This window comes from Telopea speciosissima, chromosome 3 (assembly GCF_018873765.1).
Source record: "Telopea speciosissima isolate NSW1024214 ecotype Mountain lineage chromosome 3, Tspe_v1, whole genome shotgun sequence".
Taxonomy (NCBI): Eukaryota; Viridiplantae; Streptophyta; class Magnoliopsida; order Proteales; family Proteaceae; genus Telopea; species Telopea speciosissima.
The window spans coordinates 9,059,083-9,079,423 of record NC_057918.1 but is presented as its reverse complement, the minus strand read 5'-3'; the positions used below and the strand labels follow the sequence as shown (position 1 = coordinate 9,079,423).

The following is a 20,341-nucleotide window of genomic DNA, read 5'->3' as shown; positions in this document are numbered from 1 at the left end:
GCTTAATGTAACGTGCCATTTTGATTAAATTGGGTAAGTCCGTGACATATTGAATACTTAAAGGGGGTGTTCGTGAAATTTTTCTTTTTTATTTTCAGAAGAAACCTAATAAGGCCATTTGAAAATTTTAGTGGCTTATATTGAATGTGCCCAAAATGAACATTGTAGGGTCAATATACCCAAAATGAACATTATTGGGAAATCGAAATGCTTCACAATTCATATACAAGGAATCCCCTTTGGTTTTACGGTTCCTTTATTAAAACATGAAATCGGGGACGAAACCCATTTTTGGGTGTGACCGTGTGAATCAATTGAGTAAATCGGTGAGAATGGGGATCGATCATGACTGATTTTAATATGAATCGGTCGATTCACCGATCCGCTTCCCCATTATTAAAACACTGGCAGTGAAACGCAACGACCTGGGAGTTTGCTCAGGCGGGAGAGCAGTGCTTGAAAGAATAGAAACGGAATCCGGATCGGTTTCGATCCCGCATCAGACTGAAATTGGTCTGGATTAGTCAAGGAATCGGCAAAATGTGCTCTAACCCTAGAAATCCAGCACTGATAGACAGATCCCGATGGACTGGAATCGGGATTGGCCGATCGCAATTCTTAAAGCACTGACCAGAGAGAGAGAGAGTTTTCTGCGCAATCGTAGTCTCTTTGATTCGCGGCACTCGCCAGCTCTCTGTGGTGAGGATATGGAGAGAAGCCGAAAAAGAAAGCTTCAACCGCCAAAGCCATCTCCCGCCAAATCTGAGATTGTAGAGAAGAAGGACAATGCAGCTTCTGAAAGCATGAATGAACCCTACCCAACTCACCCTCGACCCAGCCCGGAAGAATGCCGAGCAGTTAGGGACGATTTATTGGTACTAAATGGCTTTCCTCCTGAGTTCGCCAAGTATCGATCTAAGAAGTGGAAGAATAACCCTACTTCTAGTCCTGACGCGGCGGGTTCTTCTCCTTCTCCTCCTTCGCCATCGTTATCGCTTCCCTCGGTGAAATCCGAGCCACGGGAGGACGGGGAAGATGAAACTGAAACTGTGTTGGATGGTCTCATAAGCATTCTTCTCTCGCAGAATACAACTGATGCCAACTCCACAAGGGCTTTCGCTTCTCTTAAACGCGCTTTCCCCACTTGGGAAGATGTATGCTTTTCTGCCTCTTTGTCTCACTCACACTTTCACACGACACACATTCTTCTGAACCGTTATGGAAATTTTGGGTCTTTGCATGAAGGTTCATGGTGCAGAATCAAAATGTATAGAGAATGCCATTAAATGTGGTGGCTTAGCTGGGAGAAAAGCTTCCTGCATTAAGAACCTATTGAAGGCCTTGCTCGAGAAGAACGGTAAAATATGCTTGGAGTACTTGAGAGACATGTCAGTTGACGAAATCAAGGCCGAGCTCTGTCGTTACAAAGGCATTGGACCCAAGACGGTACTTTTTCTTTTTCTTTTTTCAATTAAAACTATAAATTTTCTTTTGACTACTGTTTGTTAGTATTATGGATTCTTACCTTCTTAGTCTGCAAACTCTGCTGACTGGGGTAAACTGTGGACGAATTTATTGAAACTTATGTGCTGTTAAACGGCAAAACAAAAAATGTGGAGCTACTAGCGAATGTGCATGGCTGAAATCAGGATATACAGGAAGAGCTTCTGCTATCAACATAATCAGGTTTAGTATCAGGAAGCTGGTCATTAGGGATATTCTTGTGTGTGTAGTTTCCATGGCTTTTGTTTCTAGGTGCCATTTGCATGATATTTGGGGCCCTTTTGTTGGACATAGCCCACTAGGACTTCTACAAGAGTCTAGCTAAACTAAGGAACTATTATTTAGAGAATGATTAGGAGACCAAAGAATTTTTTTTTGGGGGAAGGGGGGTGGGGTTGAGGAGGTAAGTTGATTAGTATAAAGTATTAGGACAGACTTTGATTTAAGAGTAAGATTATGTATGAACTTGAAGGTTCAATGTGTGTGTCTGTGTCCTCTAATTTTATGTCTCAGATATTTTTGGAATGAAGAATGTAATGCTCCATTATTTGAAGATTATTATCTTGACTGGTAGTGATGCTAAAACACCCTTTAGTTATGTGCTGCACAAGATGCTGAATGTTCTATTTATAGTTGGATCTTATGAATGTTGTCTGTTTGAAATCCAGTGAATATATACTAGTAGTCTACTATGATATTTCAAAAGATGAAGGGAAAAGAAAATTCTATATCAAAGTTTAGGTACTGTGGCTGTGATTTTGCTGTCATATTGTGATAATTTCAATTATGGTGGAGTATTATATTGTTTATTAGTTTGAAGCCAATCTCAAGTTGCTGGGATAAGGATTGGTGAGCTGAGTACGTTATTTATTTTCTCAAGTCCCAGTCATCATCTATGCAATCTAGAAAGAGTGCAAGAGAAGAGATTAGCCTATAAAAAATTGCATTCTGGTCCCATTGACCTTGCTTTTTTTCTTTTTGTTGTTGGGGTGTAGGTGGGGGATAGATAACAACAATTTTATTAGAAAAGATTGAAACAAGTACAAACCACAACAGGATTAAGTATCGGCCTCTCAAGGCGACCAAGAGAAACAAGAAGAGGAAAAAGAAAAATACAAGTACATGGTACTAGAGACTAGTCTTCCAAGGGCAAAGAACTTCCCAACCACTAAAGCAGACTACCCACCACTTGCCCAGCTAGCTGATCTGCAATTCCATTTGCAGTTGTAGGCTGCCAATGGAATGAAGAGTTCACTTGTGAGGCCAAGGACTAATGCGTCTGATGGTATGAACAAACTCCATATGCTATCCTTAGTTGATACCCTAGACACAAGAGTGGCTAAGTCTCCTTACACCTTAATATAGTTAAAACCCTCTTCTAATCGCAAACTCCAAACCCATTCTAAGAGAAAGAAGTTCTGCACAGAATTTCCTTACCCCTATTTGGTCTGAATAAGCCCAAGACTTGTCCTGTGGCCCTATTGACATGTTTAGATTTTAGTAGAAGGGAAATATGACATCATGGATGGTAAAAGAAGAAATGTGTGGGATGCTTTCATTCATTGAGGATCTTAAAAATTGCGACTTCTCTATCTGTTCCACTGAGAACAGATCAGATGTGCTAGTAATAATAATGTGTATCAGAACAAAAAAAAATTCATACTTGTGCACGAGTTCATGGTTGGAATTTACAGTGCTTATTTTTAGTAATGATCCACAAAGCCATGATTTCTCTCTCTGTTTATACAATATTTACGATCTGGATTTAGAAGTCAAAATACATGGTTCATTCATTTGTACTCTCTCAAATTGGAATTTCCAGGTACATGATATATAATAAATACAGAAACCTTTTTGTAGAAAGCAAGTGTTTCAACTAGATGCAAACCAGGATGCATCAAATAATGGAATTATACCCATATTTAAAGATTTAACCTTGATTTACAAAATTCTGCAGTCAAGTTTTATTAGGCAGGTGACTTTGGTCGGATCATTTATTTTCTGGGGACTATATCATTCTAACTTCCATCTGCAAATCCATAAAATTATGAAAATTTGGACTCGTGCCAAAGCTAAAAGCTTACCACAGACCCATCCTTGTCTTAGATCAATAAGTCTGATGTTATCAAAGGCTTTGCTGGCTGAACATGAAAGTTAATCAAACATTTTCCTTTCGATGCAACCTAATGATGGTTCCACATGGTACCAAATGCTATTCTGTTTCTTTTCAGCTAGCCAATTAAAACCTCTGCTCTTATGTTTAACCTGATAAACTGTTTCCATGTCGTGTCAAATGCTGTGCTATTCCTTCCCAAATCTCAACTAGCTTCGCCACTGGATTGCATCTGCCAGTAGCTTTCATAAAGTTCTCTTTTGATACCCAAGTTATGCATCCTTAAACCAGCTGACACCTCCTTGGGATTTTTTGATTTGATTGATTGTGTGTGATTTTGTGATGGTTATGTTCCTCGGATGCTATCACACTGTATTGGAGAGGCCTGTCACTATACATCCTTAATGACCACTCTTTCTATGTACCATAATTGGTCAACCATATTGCTGAATTGAGTTAGATGAGGTGCAGAGTAAACATAATGGACATTTGATCACCTTGAACCTTGATCATAGCTAGTAAATTCGTTTCTAGGACGCATACTCAATCTAGTACACATGATTTTTTTCTTTTTTTTTTTGGGGGGGGGGGAGGGGAAGAGAGTTATAGTAGATATGTTTTTCATTGCATTATTCCAGTTTTCCTTCTTCTATTATAAGGTAAGTATCTAAAAGCCCCTTATAAAAAAAACCTTATCCAAAAACCTCACATTTCAAATTGTATATCCATCAAACCCACAGTGGACAAAGTTTTACCTCTTTTGCCCCTGGTTATGACATTTTGATTGTTAAAGCATATAAAAAGGCCAAAGGTCAAAGCATGTAAAATGTTCAAGCATATAGAATGACCAAAATATCATAGCTTCATAAGATTGCCTCCACAATGAGGTGCTTTTATGTGCTTTTGTTATTAACATTCTATACATGAGAAGCTACGAGAGAGTCGTTTGAGGTGACATGGTCATGTTCAACGGAGGCCTTGGGATGCACCAGTTCGGAGGAGTGATTTGATTCAGGTTGAAGGATCTAAAAGATCAAGGGGCAGACCTAAAATTACCTTAGGAGTAGTGAGGAAAGACATGCATAGTTTGGGCCTTGTCTCAAGTATGGCCTCGAATAGAGCTGATTGGAGGGCAACTACCATGTAGCTGACCCCATTTAGGTGGAATATTCCTGAGTTTTTGTCAATTTATTGTCCTTTTTTCTTTTTACTATTATTTTTAATTATTTTTGTCATTGCAAGGATCCATGTAGCTGAACCCATTTAGTTGGGATAAGGCTGAGTTGTTGTTGTTGTTGTTATTAACATGCTTTAACAATCAAGAGAAACCATAGAAATGCATAAAAACTTGAGTTTTAAGGATATCCATGCAAAATGAACGGTGATGTATAGAAGGGTTATTTTGTCATTTCACAGGTTCTAGCAAGTAAAATGCTTTTTGTTCGTATCCCGAAACCTACTAACAAGGCCCCCCCTTTGTAAAGCAAAAACTATGATCAGGGCATTATTTTTAAAATCAATATAATGTAAGACTAGAACCAGACTACGTCTAATCCCAGGCAGGATCAAATAGAACTCCAGACAAATCAGGTTTGTCATTATTTTCCAAGGATATGTGAACCGCCTACTTCAGCATCCGGGAGAGCATTAGAGGAATCTGGTTTTGCCATTTGAAGACTAGAAATTTCTACTCCCAGTAAGGCCCTCAAGCTGTTTCTGGTTTGAATTCTAGATGATTATATAAATTCAGAGAAACCTATTTTATCATCTCTGAAGTCCCCCAAAAGCATGAGATGCAACGGAGTTTTCACACATTTTTAACAAACCTTTATATCAATGCTAAGGACTTCAAAAGCAGTTTGAGGTAACATACTTATCATTGACAGTTTGATCCAGACGGCAGGAAGAAAAGGGGGGAAAATACCTAAATCGACCACTGATTCTGGACTTTCCAGCAGCCTTCCAGTATTCTCCAGCTGCTACAGTCTAGAATTTCTTAATTTCTATCTTTGTTCTGAGCTTTTAAACTTAGTTTCCGTATACTTCTAGAAGGCTGATAGCTACTCAGTTGTTGCTATTAGACTGAGAACTAGCTTATATTTTCAGTGCGAGCCAGTTTCTGTCTTTGTTTTTACTTGGAACTCAAGTTATTGGGCTGATCCCTGCCTCCATAAATAGGGATCAACCTTCTCATTGCTATGCAAATGTCAATAAAATCCCTCTCTGCCACCTCTTCTGTGTGGGTTCACTGTGTGCATTGAAGGGCTGTAAACGGACTGGATATGGCGCAGATATGCATGACTCCATATCTGGTTCATTAAGGAATTTAGAATATCCATGCAGGATATGCAATTTCCACTCCATGTCCTTGTCCATTTAATAACTGGATATTGAACTACGAATCAGAGTATCCGTTTGATAGCAACTTCTCACATTAATTGAATTATTAATCTACATCTGCTGCATATCATCACAACATTGACTAAGCATTAGAAACATGTTCGAACTAATAAATTAAGCATGATAACAAAACATGTTAGGAATTAAAACTAGTTCTAACATCACAAAAATAAGTTTTAGCATCCAACTTCTGTTTTCTATCACCATTCCCTGGTTGATGACCTCATACAGTAATAAAATGTCCTCCCAGTCCCTGCATATAGATGACTACTTGATGTATCATGTGTCATATATAGCATAAATGTAATTTACATATTATCTGTATATTTTTATATATGTGGGAGATTGTAATAAATGGATCTTAATTGGACTGGATTGGACTGGATTTTGATCAATCCACATACGCCTTTAACGAACTTCGATACAGATCGGATCTGGATTAAAATCCAGTCCATGGAGAGCTCTAGTAGTGGGGGAGTGGATTCAATTTGGTCTGTGGGTGGATTCCCTGGGCCTCTCAAGGGTGATTTTGCCATTGTTGCTGTAATTCAAGTTCTGCTTCCCTAAACAGATACCTGTGATCAGCCATTCTAGTCTCCATCAACTAGATCTGTTTCCATCTCTTCCTACACCTAGGAGATACCTGTTTTCAGCCATGCTTCTAGCCACCTTCAATCTTCCATAACTCACTCTAATCTGTTCTGGTAGCCTCTAAATTTCACCCCAGGTAAACCCTACCTTAACCTAATTCCAGAACCCTAACCATCCCCACCTCTCTTTTACCCTGTTCTGAATTCTCACCCATGACTGAGCCCATCACAACCTGCTGTGGACCAGGGAATTCCCTTGAATTTTATCCATCAATCCACCCTACCAAACAGACCACACAGCCATAATTTTCAGCCAAAACCAAACCCTAATTTGTGAGTTACCATAGATCTCCTTCCTCACCCTTATTTAGACCAAAAATATGATCTCTTAATTTTCCCTGGCTTCTGACCTGCTTATTCTCTCTCTTTCTGATATCAGTCCTGTAATTCCAGCCTTTGAATCAAAACCCGTAAGCAACCACCTTTTCTGCTCTAATTAGTATTGTGCAATTAAACCTAACTTCTGTAATTAGAGTTAGGGTATTATATTTCCAACACGCTTTATTTTTTACTATTATATGGTTTCAATCAAGCATGAAGTGCATCTGGATCCTGTTTTAGCGTTCCCAGACAGCAGAAGTTTGATACAATGGAGGCTTGCACTATAATTTTTCTGTATTGATTCTTATGACCCTTTAGTGGAGCTACTTGCCAAGTTTTGGACCCAAGAGCACAAAAACATAAAACCATGAAAATATTTCCAAATAATTTACATATGAGCAGACGTTGGCAAGTTTCCAAGATGTCAAGCACTTTCCAATAGTGTTTTTGTTTTAGTTGTCCATTTCAGTAAGGTAATGGATCTATAGATACCATTGAAATTGCTTGTGCTATGATGGTAGCATTTCCTCTCAGGTTCTGAGTATCTGGGAAGTAAAGCACCTCACAGAGAAAGTTATGCTTTATTCTTTCGCTTCTGAATTCATTGATCGTTTGGCAGCTACGTTTACCCATAGCTGGTAGCCTGGTCATAGCTTTTGATACTGTGGTCCAGCATTCCCTTTTTTGAAAGTGCTGTGATATAAAACAACTAAAGGTGTTGGCTATGTCAACAACACCAGCTACTTAATATGGAGACTCGTAAGGATATGAAAGTGAGCATCTTTTCACATTTTTTAAATTACAGTTCTGTACTTAATAGGGATATGCTGTTCAAAGGATTCCCTCTTCCGTATGTATAATTGTATATTAACTGGGATGCCTACACCACCCAATGTCAAGATTACTCCATTCATAGGTGAGATTACCACATCACAACCCAGTCGTCTTGTTCTTATTCTTTCATGTATTGACAATGGATATACCTTGTGGAGTGAGTTTCTTGCCATGGCTTTCATTTCAGAATGTCGGTTTGCCTGAACTTGACCTTACGTTTAGCACCTTCCTTTCGGTTTGGACCTATGGATCTAAAACTTCTTTCTTACAAATTTCTATTGATAATTATGAATTTTTTGTGCTAATTTAGATGGGAGCTCCACCACCTGCAGATAATTATTATGAGATCTTGCCTTATTATTATCCTAATTCTGTATTTACTCTATAATTTTTTGTTTGTTGTCAAATGGATGACAGGTGGCATGTGTACTAATGTTCCATCTTCAGCAAGATGATTTCCCCGTGGACACACACGTGAGTGTAGAAATATTTTAATTGCAGACTACAATTTTTCTCACATTCACTAATTATTGGTGGGAGTGTGGGACTCTGCAAATTTTCAAATACTCCTGTACAGGTTTTTCGGATCACAAAGACTATGGGTTGGGTACCCGTACAGGCAGACAGGGAGAAGGCATACCTTCATCTCAACAAACGGATACCAAATGAATTGAAATTTGATCTGAATTGTCTATTTGTCAGCCATGGTAAGCTCTGCCATATGTGTGGGAAGAAAGGGCTTCTTAATCAGCAAAGAACCTCCTGTGACCAGCCCTGCCCTCTATCCAAATACTATTGTAGCACAGACTTTAAATAAATAAACAAATATATTAATGGGTTTCCAACCTCAGCCTCTGGAGTCAATTGTGGTATTCTTAGTTTTTTGTTTCCCCAAGGATTTGTCTGGAAGAAAAAGAAAGAGAATGGATTAGAATGAGCTATTAAGGTGGCTGATGGGTAGGGACCATCCTCTTCCCCTGCCTCCACCAAAGTATAAATGAAATGAAATGAAGTGAAATTAAGATGAAATCAATCAATCAATCACTCACTCACCCACCCACCCACTCACCTGGTCACCAAGATCCAACTCTCCATTAGATGGCTTCATAAGATCCATGTGTTAAGATGGTGAATGCTTGATGACTTAGCAAGCCTACTTGGACTTTGGTTACAGCAAGAAAGCAATATGATTAGATTAGGGAAGGGGGGGGAAGGAGAGAAGATAATGCTAGAGAACCATTGGTGGAAGAAGTCCACCATTAGAAGATCTAATATGAGACAAGCGACTAACAAATACAAATCCAATAGTTTCTAACATGTCCCAAAGTTACAATGAGTGGGGTCCAATTAAAACAGACTTCCAACCAAAAGGCTTTGCTTGTTTATTCAATAATAGAAGCTGACGATTGGATTCAGCTGTAACCTATGCTGTTGAGTTTAAAATATAGGTTTGCCATACTCTAAGAAGATTTGCTCAGATCTTGTTGTAGACCCATATTAGTATATAAAATGCTCACATCATTACCCACTTCTAATATTCCTCTGTTTTAACAACTACTCCCCCCAAATTCGAAGAAGCTTTGGCAAAAAAATGGTCAAAGTTGACAGTTTCAAGGAATTTTAGATGCATGTGTCTAGTGGCAGATAAGAACATCTTTACAGTAATCACTAATCAAAAACTAAATAGAATATTTATTATGTAGTGCCCTATTAAACCCTGTAGCAGATGGGATTGGGTACCCACAAATATGCTACTTGATCATATTTATATTTGATTTGTTTATGGTAATCTAAGGTTGAGATTTAAGACAATACATAAATCTACTTGCTCATTAGTTAGTCAAGATAATTAACATTTAATATTCTAATTAAGTACAGTAAAAGAGGTTTTATTAGCAAAAGTTGAGCACCTTCCAGGTGATTGCATCCCCACTAATTTTGACTTCTGGGGTTGGAGTAAATCTAATATTACGTTGTTCTCCAAAAGCATGGAATCAGTGTTTCAAATGCCCAAGTTGATAATCAAAATGTTTATGGACCATGGGTTCCTCTTTAAGAAAACAGAGTGAATCCCCTTTGATAGAGGAAAGTTTGAACCGTATCTAACTATAATAAGGAAAAGTTTTAACCCAATACTGCATATGACGGCTCCTTCCATTTGATTCTTATTGATTTTTTTTCATTTCTTCATCACCTTTAATAATGGACTCATTTATATTTCTACTGTTCTTTATTATAAACTTATCTTGTGTTTGGGTTCATTGCATCCTGAACACAAAATGAGCTCATTATAAATTGCATAGAGAGAAGAACAACTAATAACAGCATTATTGTTTCTAAGAGCTATATAGACAACTTCATATTCTTCATTAATTTTTGAGGAAAATGGAGAGGAATGTGGTGGAAGAACAAGGAGTTGCAGAGACTACCCTTCTTTCCCCTAGATTGGATGGAGGAGAAGGCTTCCATGTTGAAGAGAAGAAGCTTCGGATCTTCGGTTTTGAGGTGGATCCCTATACAAATGATGGTCAGAGCTCTAGAGTGTCTGAGGAAGGAGATGAAAGTGTAAGTTCTTCAAACACAGTTTTGCCTAGACAGAAATCTGTGAAGGAGAAGAGTGGTACTACTACTACTACTCCAGCACCTGAAATGGATGATAAGAAGTATGAGTGTCAATTTTGTTTCAAAGGGTTTGCAAACTCACAGGCTCTTGGTGGTCACCAAAATGCTCATAAAAAGGAGAGGCTGAAGAAGAAAAGACTTCAACTTCAAGCAAGGAAGGCAAGCCTAAGTTGTTACCTTCAACCTCTCCAGAATCACCATGGTTTCAGTTTCCATCTTTCCCCTCCATGGTTCTATGAACCTTCTTCTTCCTATATAACTGATCAATTTACACCTTTTGAAGATCCACAAGTTAGTTTCAATCCCTTCACTCAAAAAGCATACTTTAATGGCTCTCCTCTCACAAAATCATATGCTTTACCCTCTATTCTCCCAGCTCCACAAGATACTTGTAAATTCACTGTGACACCCACAAACAGTTCGATCCAGAATGGACCTTCATTGATCAAGCCTTCCCCTTTGCCTATTTCCAAGCAAAGTTGTAAGAGTCTGGAACTTCAACTAGGGCTTGCCATGCAACCAAATGTCTGAATATCTTCTAACAATGGCTTAGGACAAATCCCAGTACTGCTTAATTACTTAGAAGCTTTTGACTACACATGATTTGATGGTATATGGCCTTAAGACTTAATCAGCCAACATATATTTTGCACCAAATACTTCTGCAGATGTTGCAGATGCCTCTTGAGTCTTGAGTTGGGTTACAATCAGATAAGTATTCATGACTCTGTTGATCATGAGCAGACATAGCCATGTTTACATCTGGGAAATAATGAAGTGAGGTCGCATGCAACACGACGACCGGGCCAAAGCATTTAGGGTTTTGCATGTATGGAAGCCAACTTTAAACTGAGCAATTATTTTAGTACAATCAAAGTTGTTCTTGTATTTACTGCTAATTGTCTGTATTTATCATATACAAGCATTTCAAGTTGATGCCTATCCTTTCCTTCTTCTTCTTCTCTTTTTTCGTTGAAGCAAAAGTCCAACATGAAATATGTACTGATTCCTCAATACTACCATGACTTACCGATGAGAATTCGCTTTTTTTTTTTTTTTTCTTTTTCTTTTTCTGATTAGTTACCTGAAAGATGAAATTCCAACATGGGATTATTCATCTCACACAGCATGTGTTTCATGCTAATTACCAGAGAAACATATGCTTTTATTTCTTATCTTCATAAGAGATTGGATTCTCATTTGTCTTCTATAAAAACAAAACAAAATAAAATAAAGCTTCTAGTTTTCCTGTTTGTAATTTAAGTGTATCTCAGACAATGATTCAAGCTAGCTAGTTTCATCAGTGAGATTATTTAGGGGTTTCAAAAGGTTAAATCTTGTTGAGTAATCCACTTAAGAGCTACTTGTGAGAAGATGATGACATGATAAATCCAATACTAGTACTGCAAAGCCTCATGTTTCAAGAAGGTTGCTAGAACATATAAATTAGGAGAAATTCAAAACATCTCCAATCACATCAATCTGATATCAAACCAGTTAAAATTGTGCTACATGTTTTTTTTTAAACTCTTTCATGGTTCTACCCATATAACCATAGCAATCAACCTGCCCAAAGTGTTTAAGCAAAAAACAGTAATTTTATTGAGTCACCTCTCTTAACTGATTGTGGTTAGTGAAAAGAAAAAGGCAAAAAATCATATGCATAGCCTCCCAGCTGGAAGAGTTGCCACTTAGAAAGAGCTAGAGCCTTTTGATTCAAGCTTCAATAAGCTGATCATCAATGGGCTTCACAATTTGAACTACCCCAAAGAAGATACCCAACCCCCTCCTCTGCAAAAATTATCCTTTACAAACCTCTAATTGCCAATCAGCAAAAGCTCATTGAAGACCAAGCACAGCTCAACCAGTGAAGCACAAATAGTGTTGTCAATGGGTACCTTTTTTGCTTTTGCCAATGGCGTTGTCAGGACCTTCAGCCTGACCAGTCCCACGGGCACACGCATATTCAGAACATAGAAGCCATGGGACTGATCCCAAAGAGGTAAGAGGAGTTAAAGGATTACAATACATGGTGAAACATATGATTGAATTTGACCATAAAATTTGATAGCGAGTCGAAGGATCACCAATCTATTCAATGGTTTGAAATGACTATATCAATCCTAGACTACATAGGGGAGTTCAGTGGCTTGTGACATCAAGATGTAAAGCACAGGTCTCGGGTTTGAGCCTGTCCAGCAGCATAAAAAGTGACTTTCAAGGTTTGGAATGATCTAATGTAGCTGCAGAGCAGACTTGTTCCCTACTCCAGCACAGTGATTTATGATGCAAGCCAGCGATTGCTGCCAACGGAGTCGGCTGTTCTCTTCTCACCCCGGGATCCTCTCTCTCTCTCCTTTTCGCCCCCTCCCTTCCCCCTCCGGTCCCAGGTTCCCTATAGTTCTATTCCCTCAGTAGCTTTACAGTATTGTACTCCCCTATGTAGCTCTATAGTTCTAAGTAAATCTATGTAAACTATAATATGTATTTCCATATATGTTGTTCCCCCACCGTCCCCACCCCACTATCCGGAAAAAAAAAAAAAACCCTGGGGCTAGATGATTCACCCAAAATCTCATCCATATTGATGTTTCTATTTGTGCTCTCATTGGCCCTGCACTGATGTAAGGGTTATACGCTAGTTATAGAAATATTTTAACAAATCTTATTCTATTTCAGTCAGGTAAAAAAAAATTTGAATTAGAATTTAAAAATAGGATTTAAGAGGTAAGGAATAAACTATGGATAAAATCCAAGCGATCTTTTTGTAGGCATTTGCCCCTAATTGGATCAAAGGATTGAATTGATTATAAAAACATGAGTTTAATTAATCGATTTATTAGTGAACAAGGAAAGTTTTTAACACAATATTAGTAAGTTAAAATGATCAATAACAATTAGTGTTCATATTATTATATTAAAATTTGAGGATTATAATTTAATAATGACCAGAATGTTCTTAATACTATCATAATTAATGTTGACTTCTTGTTTTCATTGGATTAGGCCAATAATGGTTAGTAGTTAGGGGGCCAAGATATGTTTTAAACATTAGTGTAAGGCACAGAAACCCCAACCACCCCCTCCTCCCAAAAGTGAATTTAAACAACTAATTAGGATGATTGTTTCTCCATTCAAAAACTGATTTTCTATTTTCATTTTGGATCTCAAAAGTATCTTAAAATGCATTTTGTTTTCCATCAAATGAAAAATATTTGATTTTGGATCTAAAAAGTCGTCGGATCTTCTTTTCTCTTATCTTTTTCTCAGTTTTGTAATGTTAGGTTGGACATATTGACTAACATGAGAAGAAAATTCCAAACTTACACTTGACAAAAAAAAAAAACGTAATTTTTATTGAAATAATGTAATATTATATAAACTTATAATTATTACATCAAATATTATTATTTAATTAATAAGACATGAATTGGTTCTACAATATATGTTTGTATAATATTAAATAATTTTTAAACACGTACTATTAGTATATTTCATGTCTTTTAAACTTGTTCAGTCTGTTTTTCTCTTTTTGCCGTTTTTGAAATGTTCGATCGTATTTTGTACCACCCTGTTTGAATTCTGAACCGTTTTAAACACGTCGTAACGCATAAAGTTTTATTGTCATCCCCATTTTAAGTTTTTAACTAACTATGATTTTGATTAACCATGACCTCTGAAAAATGGTACGACATAGACATTGACACATCCACCAAGTGGAATATCAATTAAGGGAGAAAGAACGTTACCTGGTTGCCCCTATGCGCATATATAGGGGTACGCAAAATGACGGCCACACTCCCATGAAAAAGCAGAATTTATCGGGGGCACGATGGTCATGTCACCTGCTCTTGTGTCTGGGTGCAAGGACAGCATACCACATGCGCCCAAGTAGCGTTATCTTTCCCATCAATTATATTACTTACATGATTAAGTTTTCCTCCAAACTTGGTGAAGAATCTCTTCACCATTGATGGTTTGACCTAATGATTGGAATCAGAAATACCCTTTCACAGTCCAATCAGAGTATCAGAATCCATGGTTGAAGAGAGATTCACTTTTCACCATTGAAACTGGAGGCGCCAATTTGATGGGCTGGGCCTTTGCACTAAGCGACACATATAGAGACCTCAGCAGGTGAAACCCAGCCCGAAATTCATGTTGAATTACAAGCCCGGCAGGCTGGGCTAAGAGTTGGACAAAATGTGCCAAGCCAAGGAGATATTATGGATCAAATTTCTAAAGTACCAACTGAACCGTACTGAATTACCTATTCTCGAATTCAAAAGTGTATACACATGTATGTATGGTGATTATAAATTATGAAATTGAATAAAAAATCGTATTGAAATCAAATTGACTACATACGATTTCGATATTGAAAATGCATTCGAGTTCCTAGTACGGTATGATTTTGGTTTCTTTTCATTGTCTCTTCCTCCAAACCAAAACTGTATCGATTGACACCCTTAGTTGCGACACCCCACCCTCCATGAAATAAAAAATGTCATACCTATTGGATATCCCACACGTGCTCTCATTGTCCTCGGGGTAGGTAATCCCTCTTCCTTTATATTTATTTCCACAGGGTTTTTCCTTTTTAATGCTTAAATGTTTTTTCACACACAACTAATATAAAAAAGATGTTTTGATAATCAAATCAAGTTGGTCTAATATATAAGTAAATCGATAATTAAAAAAAAAAGGTTTCGACCTCTTATTGGTGATCAAAAGTAAAAGTTATTAGAGTCAAATACACAAAATATAGTTTTTTGCAGCTTCGAGCCTTCAAATATAAAATCGTCTATTTTATTTACTTTATATTATTTTGTGGTAAACGCTTAAATATTTAATTCAAATAAATCAAAAGAATATACAAGTCAGGATTTGTCAGAAGATACCAAAAACATTGACCTTACCAAAAGAGGGGTCCAAATTTGCAATCTGATTTCATCCAAAAAAAAAAAAATTTGCAATTTGATTATCTTGAGTCAAAAGCTAATAAAAAAATGGGAAAAATATTACATTATTACCACGTCATCTGTGCAGATTTCCATTCACATGAATCTTTTTAATATTTTTTCTCAATTTTCTTGAAAAATGTGAATCCCGTATAGTTGATACCCTTTTCTAGGACACGGTTAGATCAGGATCACCCAAACTCGGACAAATATGACACTTTTGTCACTGTTTTATCGTTAAAAAATCTGATTTTTTTTCTACCTTTTTACCTTTGTTCGTATAGGTGGATCGGTTTGGAATCGGTCTTGGCCGATACTGATCCGATTCAGCCAAAATCAACCGATCCAATCCGAGATTACGAACCTTGATGTAGGATTATATATGAACGAACATATGTACACATTATATATGTATAGACCAGCCCAAATACATTTTTTCACTTAGATTACCTATTGTTGGGAAGGAATGTGCAACCACGAGAAAGAAACTAATCAAACAATCACATACAACACGAGGAATAAATTAAAGAAATAATCACACACAATATGAGAAATTTAACATGGTTTGATACGAATGTCTACATCCAATCGAGAGAACCAGAAAATTTTTCACTAAGCTAAGCCAAAAAAAAAACACGCTCTACACCACTTTTCACCATACAATGTGATCCCCTTACTTGTGTCTAGATTTTTTCCAATAGAGACAATATATAGAAAACCCTAGAAACTTTAATTCCCGTACAATTATAATTTTACCCCAATACATGTAATAGATCAAAATCCTAACCCAAACATATAGAACCTCAACAAAATTATGTAGACCAATGAGAACGTGCAGAGAGGCATCAACATAAATGGGATTTTTAACTCATGGGGCAGGTAGGTAATTGATTTCACGTGCCACAGCACTAGGCATACATATGTAAAGTATTCTTGTAATGTTTTGGGCTCATTCCAAACCATCTGGCCAAAAGTCAAGTTTCTAAGGCCGCACCTGGATTGTCCTAAGCCCAGATAGGTGGGCTGGGGCTCAAATAAACTTGTGATGGGCCTGGGTTTTTAAAACCCCAGCCCAGCTCGAATGAATCCCACCCTTTAGAATTTAGACCTAAGTTGTTATTAGCGATTAGTTACTTGGTCCCCCTCTGTTGGTAGTGCATATTTAGATCAATTATTTGGTTGGAGGATCACCTACACTCGATAGCACACTCCCGTCCAATGTATGTCCATGAACCCTTTTTATAGTCTTAAGATCTTTAAATTCTTTGTTTTGCTTTTTGCCCAACTTAACTTAGGTTTTTTGACCTTGGGGTATTTACCTATCCATCAAATTTCAGGCTCCATATCCAACCTGCCATATTGCATAATAGATACCACTCAAGTAACCTTTGTTGGGTAACCAAACCCTAAAACTCGCTCACATTATAATATTTAGTCTTTTATTTCAGTCATTGATCCATTAAAATGCTTGGCTTATATATATATATTTTAATTATTTTTTTCTCATTCTCTTTATCATGTGTGCTTCATGTGAATAATATTGTTTTCCGTGTCATCATTGATATAACACAAAAGATTCCTTCACATTGATGGTATAGGGGTCCTTTTTCTTTTCTTTTTTTAGCATTATAAGTGATTAAATTTATTTATGGGAGAGGGTTTTCTACAAGGGCATTGTAAGAAGAAATTGGCACACCACCACCAATGAGGGATTGGAAAATGGAATCATTCATATAGAGCACACATGATCAAAATAGGAGAGACAAATATCACTGTGGATTCTATTGTTTATTATGTGAGGAAGGTATAAACGAATTTGTATAAAAGCAATATAGCAATCTTTTTCCTTTTTATTTAGACCGAGTTTCCATTCACTCATGGTGAAGGAGAAATTCCCTCACCATGTGCATCCTCAACATTTGATGATAAAGAGAAACAATATCATTTAATTGGGAGTTTGTGATAGGATGAGAATCCCATCAGAGGGGGTCACATCACCAGATGGTGTGAGAATTTTTGCGTGGGGCTCCTTTGTAGTGCGACATAGTATGTAGCGCACATTCGACGGTCTGCAACGTATAGGCACGCAGCCCACAACCCACCTATGTGTTGGGATGCGTGCCCATGCATTGCAGATCATCGGATGGTGCACTACACACTGTGCCACGCTACAGACGACCCTGATTCAGAATTCTTCCTCCCCCACTAATGAAAGAAAACTTTCACCCATTTCTTATTTTTCAATGAGAGAGACAAGTAATTTATTCAATTAGGTAGCAATTCCAAAGGTGGCTATGGCCTTTTGTAAGATATCGCATTTCCATTGTCAATGAAGTCTTCTAATTTTGTCTTTCGGAGAAGTTCTACACCCAAATACAAGTTTTATGCGATTAGGTGGTCATGAATGTCATCTAGAAAATGACGTTTTGATTCCCTATATCTTAATCTTACCAAAATTCCCTATATCTTAATGGGTGGAGCAACAATGGAAACACACATAGATATGGATTATTAGATACTTAGCCAATATATATATAATAACTGGTCGTGTAGCATAGGGGACCAATAAGAGTGCATGCAAATAAGAGTGCATGCAGGAGCATTTAAGTGAACAAGATTTTTTAATTCATTGGGTGTTGAGCAATATTTTTTTTATATATATCTAGACATGGTTAGGTGTTAGGTCAGAAAAATAAAAAAAAAAGATATTATATCAGGTAAGGTATTCGTGTGTGTGTGTGTGTGTGTGAGAGAGAGAGAGAGAGAGAGAGAGAGAGAGAGAGAGAGAGAGAGAGATTTTTGTCGATTGGGCATATCGTAGCTTGTCAAACACAGTGGTTTTTTTTTTTGGAGACAGGAGGGGTATCCGACTTTAGGCCGACTAAATCCCCCCTTGGACTCGTACATGACCCCCGCGCCACGCACGGTGGTTTTTGGGTTCTAGTCCCATGGTAGTCAATCCTAGAACCGTCATTTTTACTATCATCTCAAAACTAGGATTTAGACTCATTTAATAATGAGAACGTTGGGGTCTATAACGATTCTAGACACTAAAAGTCTCAAACACTAAAATAGCTCTAAAATCCCTAGATCTTCTCAAGTACACACATAATCTAACATCAATTCTTAAGCATACACACACTCAAATATGGGTCTGCCTCCTCTCCAGGGAGCCCAACGTCCAGGGAGTGACCAAGGGGTCATCCAATTGTTGGGTTGTGTTGCACACATCCCGGTGTGCACCAATCAGCCATCGAAATGTATGCGACACAACCCAGCCAATGGATGCCCCCATGGGCGCTGGACTCCTTGGAGACGAGCTCTATGCTCAAATATGCCCAGAATTGCATACTTTCAAATCATCTACACCAGATAAAATTCAAATCTCAAATTATTCAAATAAAATATATTACATGTCAATGTCAACTTCCCAAATCACTAAAGTATTTCCAAACTGTTAAATCCAACTGACTGAAAAGGAAATCTAAATCGTGAGTTGTGAATTTTGAATCTCATCATATCAATAATCAATCTTCACAAGTAATAACAAGTACAAATATATATAACTATTAGTTTTTCTTTATAATTAAGATATAACACTTATATAAGTTAGGGATGCAGTTTTCTGTACGGGAGTGTGGCCTACGTCATCACTTCCATGTGTCTATCTCTCTCCTCCTTAAAATAAGGGGGCAAAGTGTATTTTCACATGGGGGAGGAGAGAGATAGACTCATGGGAGTGCTGGCATAGGCTGCACTCCAGGACAGAGATCTTTTTCCCTATAAGTTAAAACACATGTAGGGGTATCAATATAGATGCAATTTTTTTATTTCATGAGGGCAGTGCAATACTTTTGCTCACTCCTATGTCCGAACGTAAGAGCCACACGACTAGGTACCACTCTTTTTCCCAACTATTATATATATTAACTATCCAATGAATAAGATTGTCTAAGGCATTGCAATCTATTTTATGGGAAAGGGTTTCCTACGATGCCAGAGTGGAAAAGTTACACCAATAGGTGGCCCATGAACGATTTCACTAGTAAAAGCTTGGGGATATATGAGAAAGAGTGTCAGTGATTATTAGAGAAGAGAGAGAATGTGAGGTTCCCACTCTAGCATCATGGGTAAACTTGTCCCCTGTATTATTTATTAATAAGGGAAAAAGAATGTTGTCTGATCACTTAGCTCTTGCGCCCAAACACATGAGCATGCAAAATTACCACCCCCCTATAAATATCATCCATATATATATATCTCTATGTGTGCTTTCATTGGCCCTGTGCTGATGCAAGGCTACACGACCGACCATGTAGCAATCTCTTGCCCATTTATTAATTATGAAAAAAATGTCTTTGAGAAAGGGATGAGGGCTATACACTTACATATTTTTTCTCTCTCCTCCTAACATTCTCTTTCCTCTCAATTGGCTACTGATCAATCGTGTCCCACAATTCTCATTGGTTGGATCCCCCCACCTCGTTAGCTCAAAGAATCCTCTCCTATTAATTATTAGGGAAAAAGAACTCTACCTGGTTGCATGGCTCTTGAGCCCAGACATAGGAGTGGACGAAAGTACCACCCTACCCCGAAGGAAATAAAAAATAGCATTTGTGTTGATGCCTTAAGTGGACTTTCATTGCCCCCACACTGGTGCACGCGCTACACATCCAGACAACGATTTCTTGTAATTATTACTAGTTTTATAAAGACAAGGCTTTTTAGAACATGGCTTAGGATTATGAGCACGGCAATTCATTGATTATGTTGAGCTCAGACCGTTGGATGTCCGAGCTACCACGAGTCGAACATCCACACTAGCACTGCCGCATTGCCCCAAAAAAATCAGAACGTTCAAAATCAATCGATTGCTGTGGTTTAGATTGATGTTGATCATTGGAAGCAAGGAGCCTGGTCATCTAGTCACTGGATAA

General features: G+C 37.7%; 2 protein-coding genes across 3 annotated transcripts; both read left to right on the top strand.

The window, feature by feature from the left end:
- The first annotated feature begins 699 nt into the window (after positions 1-699).
- Positions 700-8,805, top strand: LOC122653608 (putative DNA glycosylase At3g47830). 2 transcript variants are annotated; one of them, XM_043847505.1, is made up of 5 exons: positions 700-1,154; positions 1,246-1,446; positions 8,239-8,295; positions 8,399-8,654; positions 8,776-8,805. In XM_043847505.1, exons 1-4 carry the CDS (start codon positions 708-710, stop codon positions 8,636-8,638), a joined length of 945 nt encoding a protein of 314 aa, XP_043703440.1. In that variant the 5' UTR covers positions 700-707; the 3' UTR covers positions 8,639-8,654; positions 8,776-8,805. The 2 variants fall into 2 exon arrangements, with proteins under 2 accessions (XP_043703440.1, XP_043703439.1); XM_043847504.1 differs by lacking the exon at positions 8,776-8,805 and having other exon boundaries at positions 8,399-8,666.
- A 270-nt stretch (positions 8,806-9,075) lies between these two features.
- On the top strand, positions 9,076-11,038 carry LOC122654182 (zinc finger protein GIS-like). The gene has a single exon (XM_043848169.1). It carries the CDS (start codon positions 10,207-10,209, stop codon positions 10,972-10,974), a length of 768 nt encoding a protein of 255 aa, XP_043704104.1. The 5' UTR covers positions 9,076-10,206; the 3' UTR covers positions 10,975-11,038.
- The last annotated feature ends 9,303 nt before the right edge of the window (positions 11,039-20,341 follow it).

What these genes read in the sequence shown, in the direction of transcription:
- LOC122653608 (XM_043847505.1), top strand. Translation starts at nt 708, where the DNA reads ATGGAGAGAAGCCGAAAAAGAAAGCTTCAACCGCCAAAGCCATCTCCC. An exon ending in CTTTCCCCACTTGGGAAGAT is followed by an intron (nt 1,155 to 1,245) that starts GTATGCTTTTCT and finishes CTTTGCATGAAG; the next exon opens with GTTCATGGTGCAGAATCAAA. An exon ending in ATTTCCCCGTGGACACACAC is followed by an intron (nt 8,296 to 8,398) that starts GTGAGTGTAGAA and finishes ACTCCTGTACAG; the next exon opens with GTTTTTCGGATCACAAAGAC.
- LOC122654182 (XM_043848169.1), top strand. Translation starts at nt 10,207, where the DNA reads ATGGAGAGGAATGTGGTGGAAGAACAAGGAGTTGCAGAGACTACCCTT.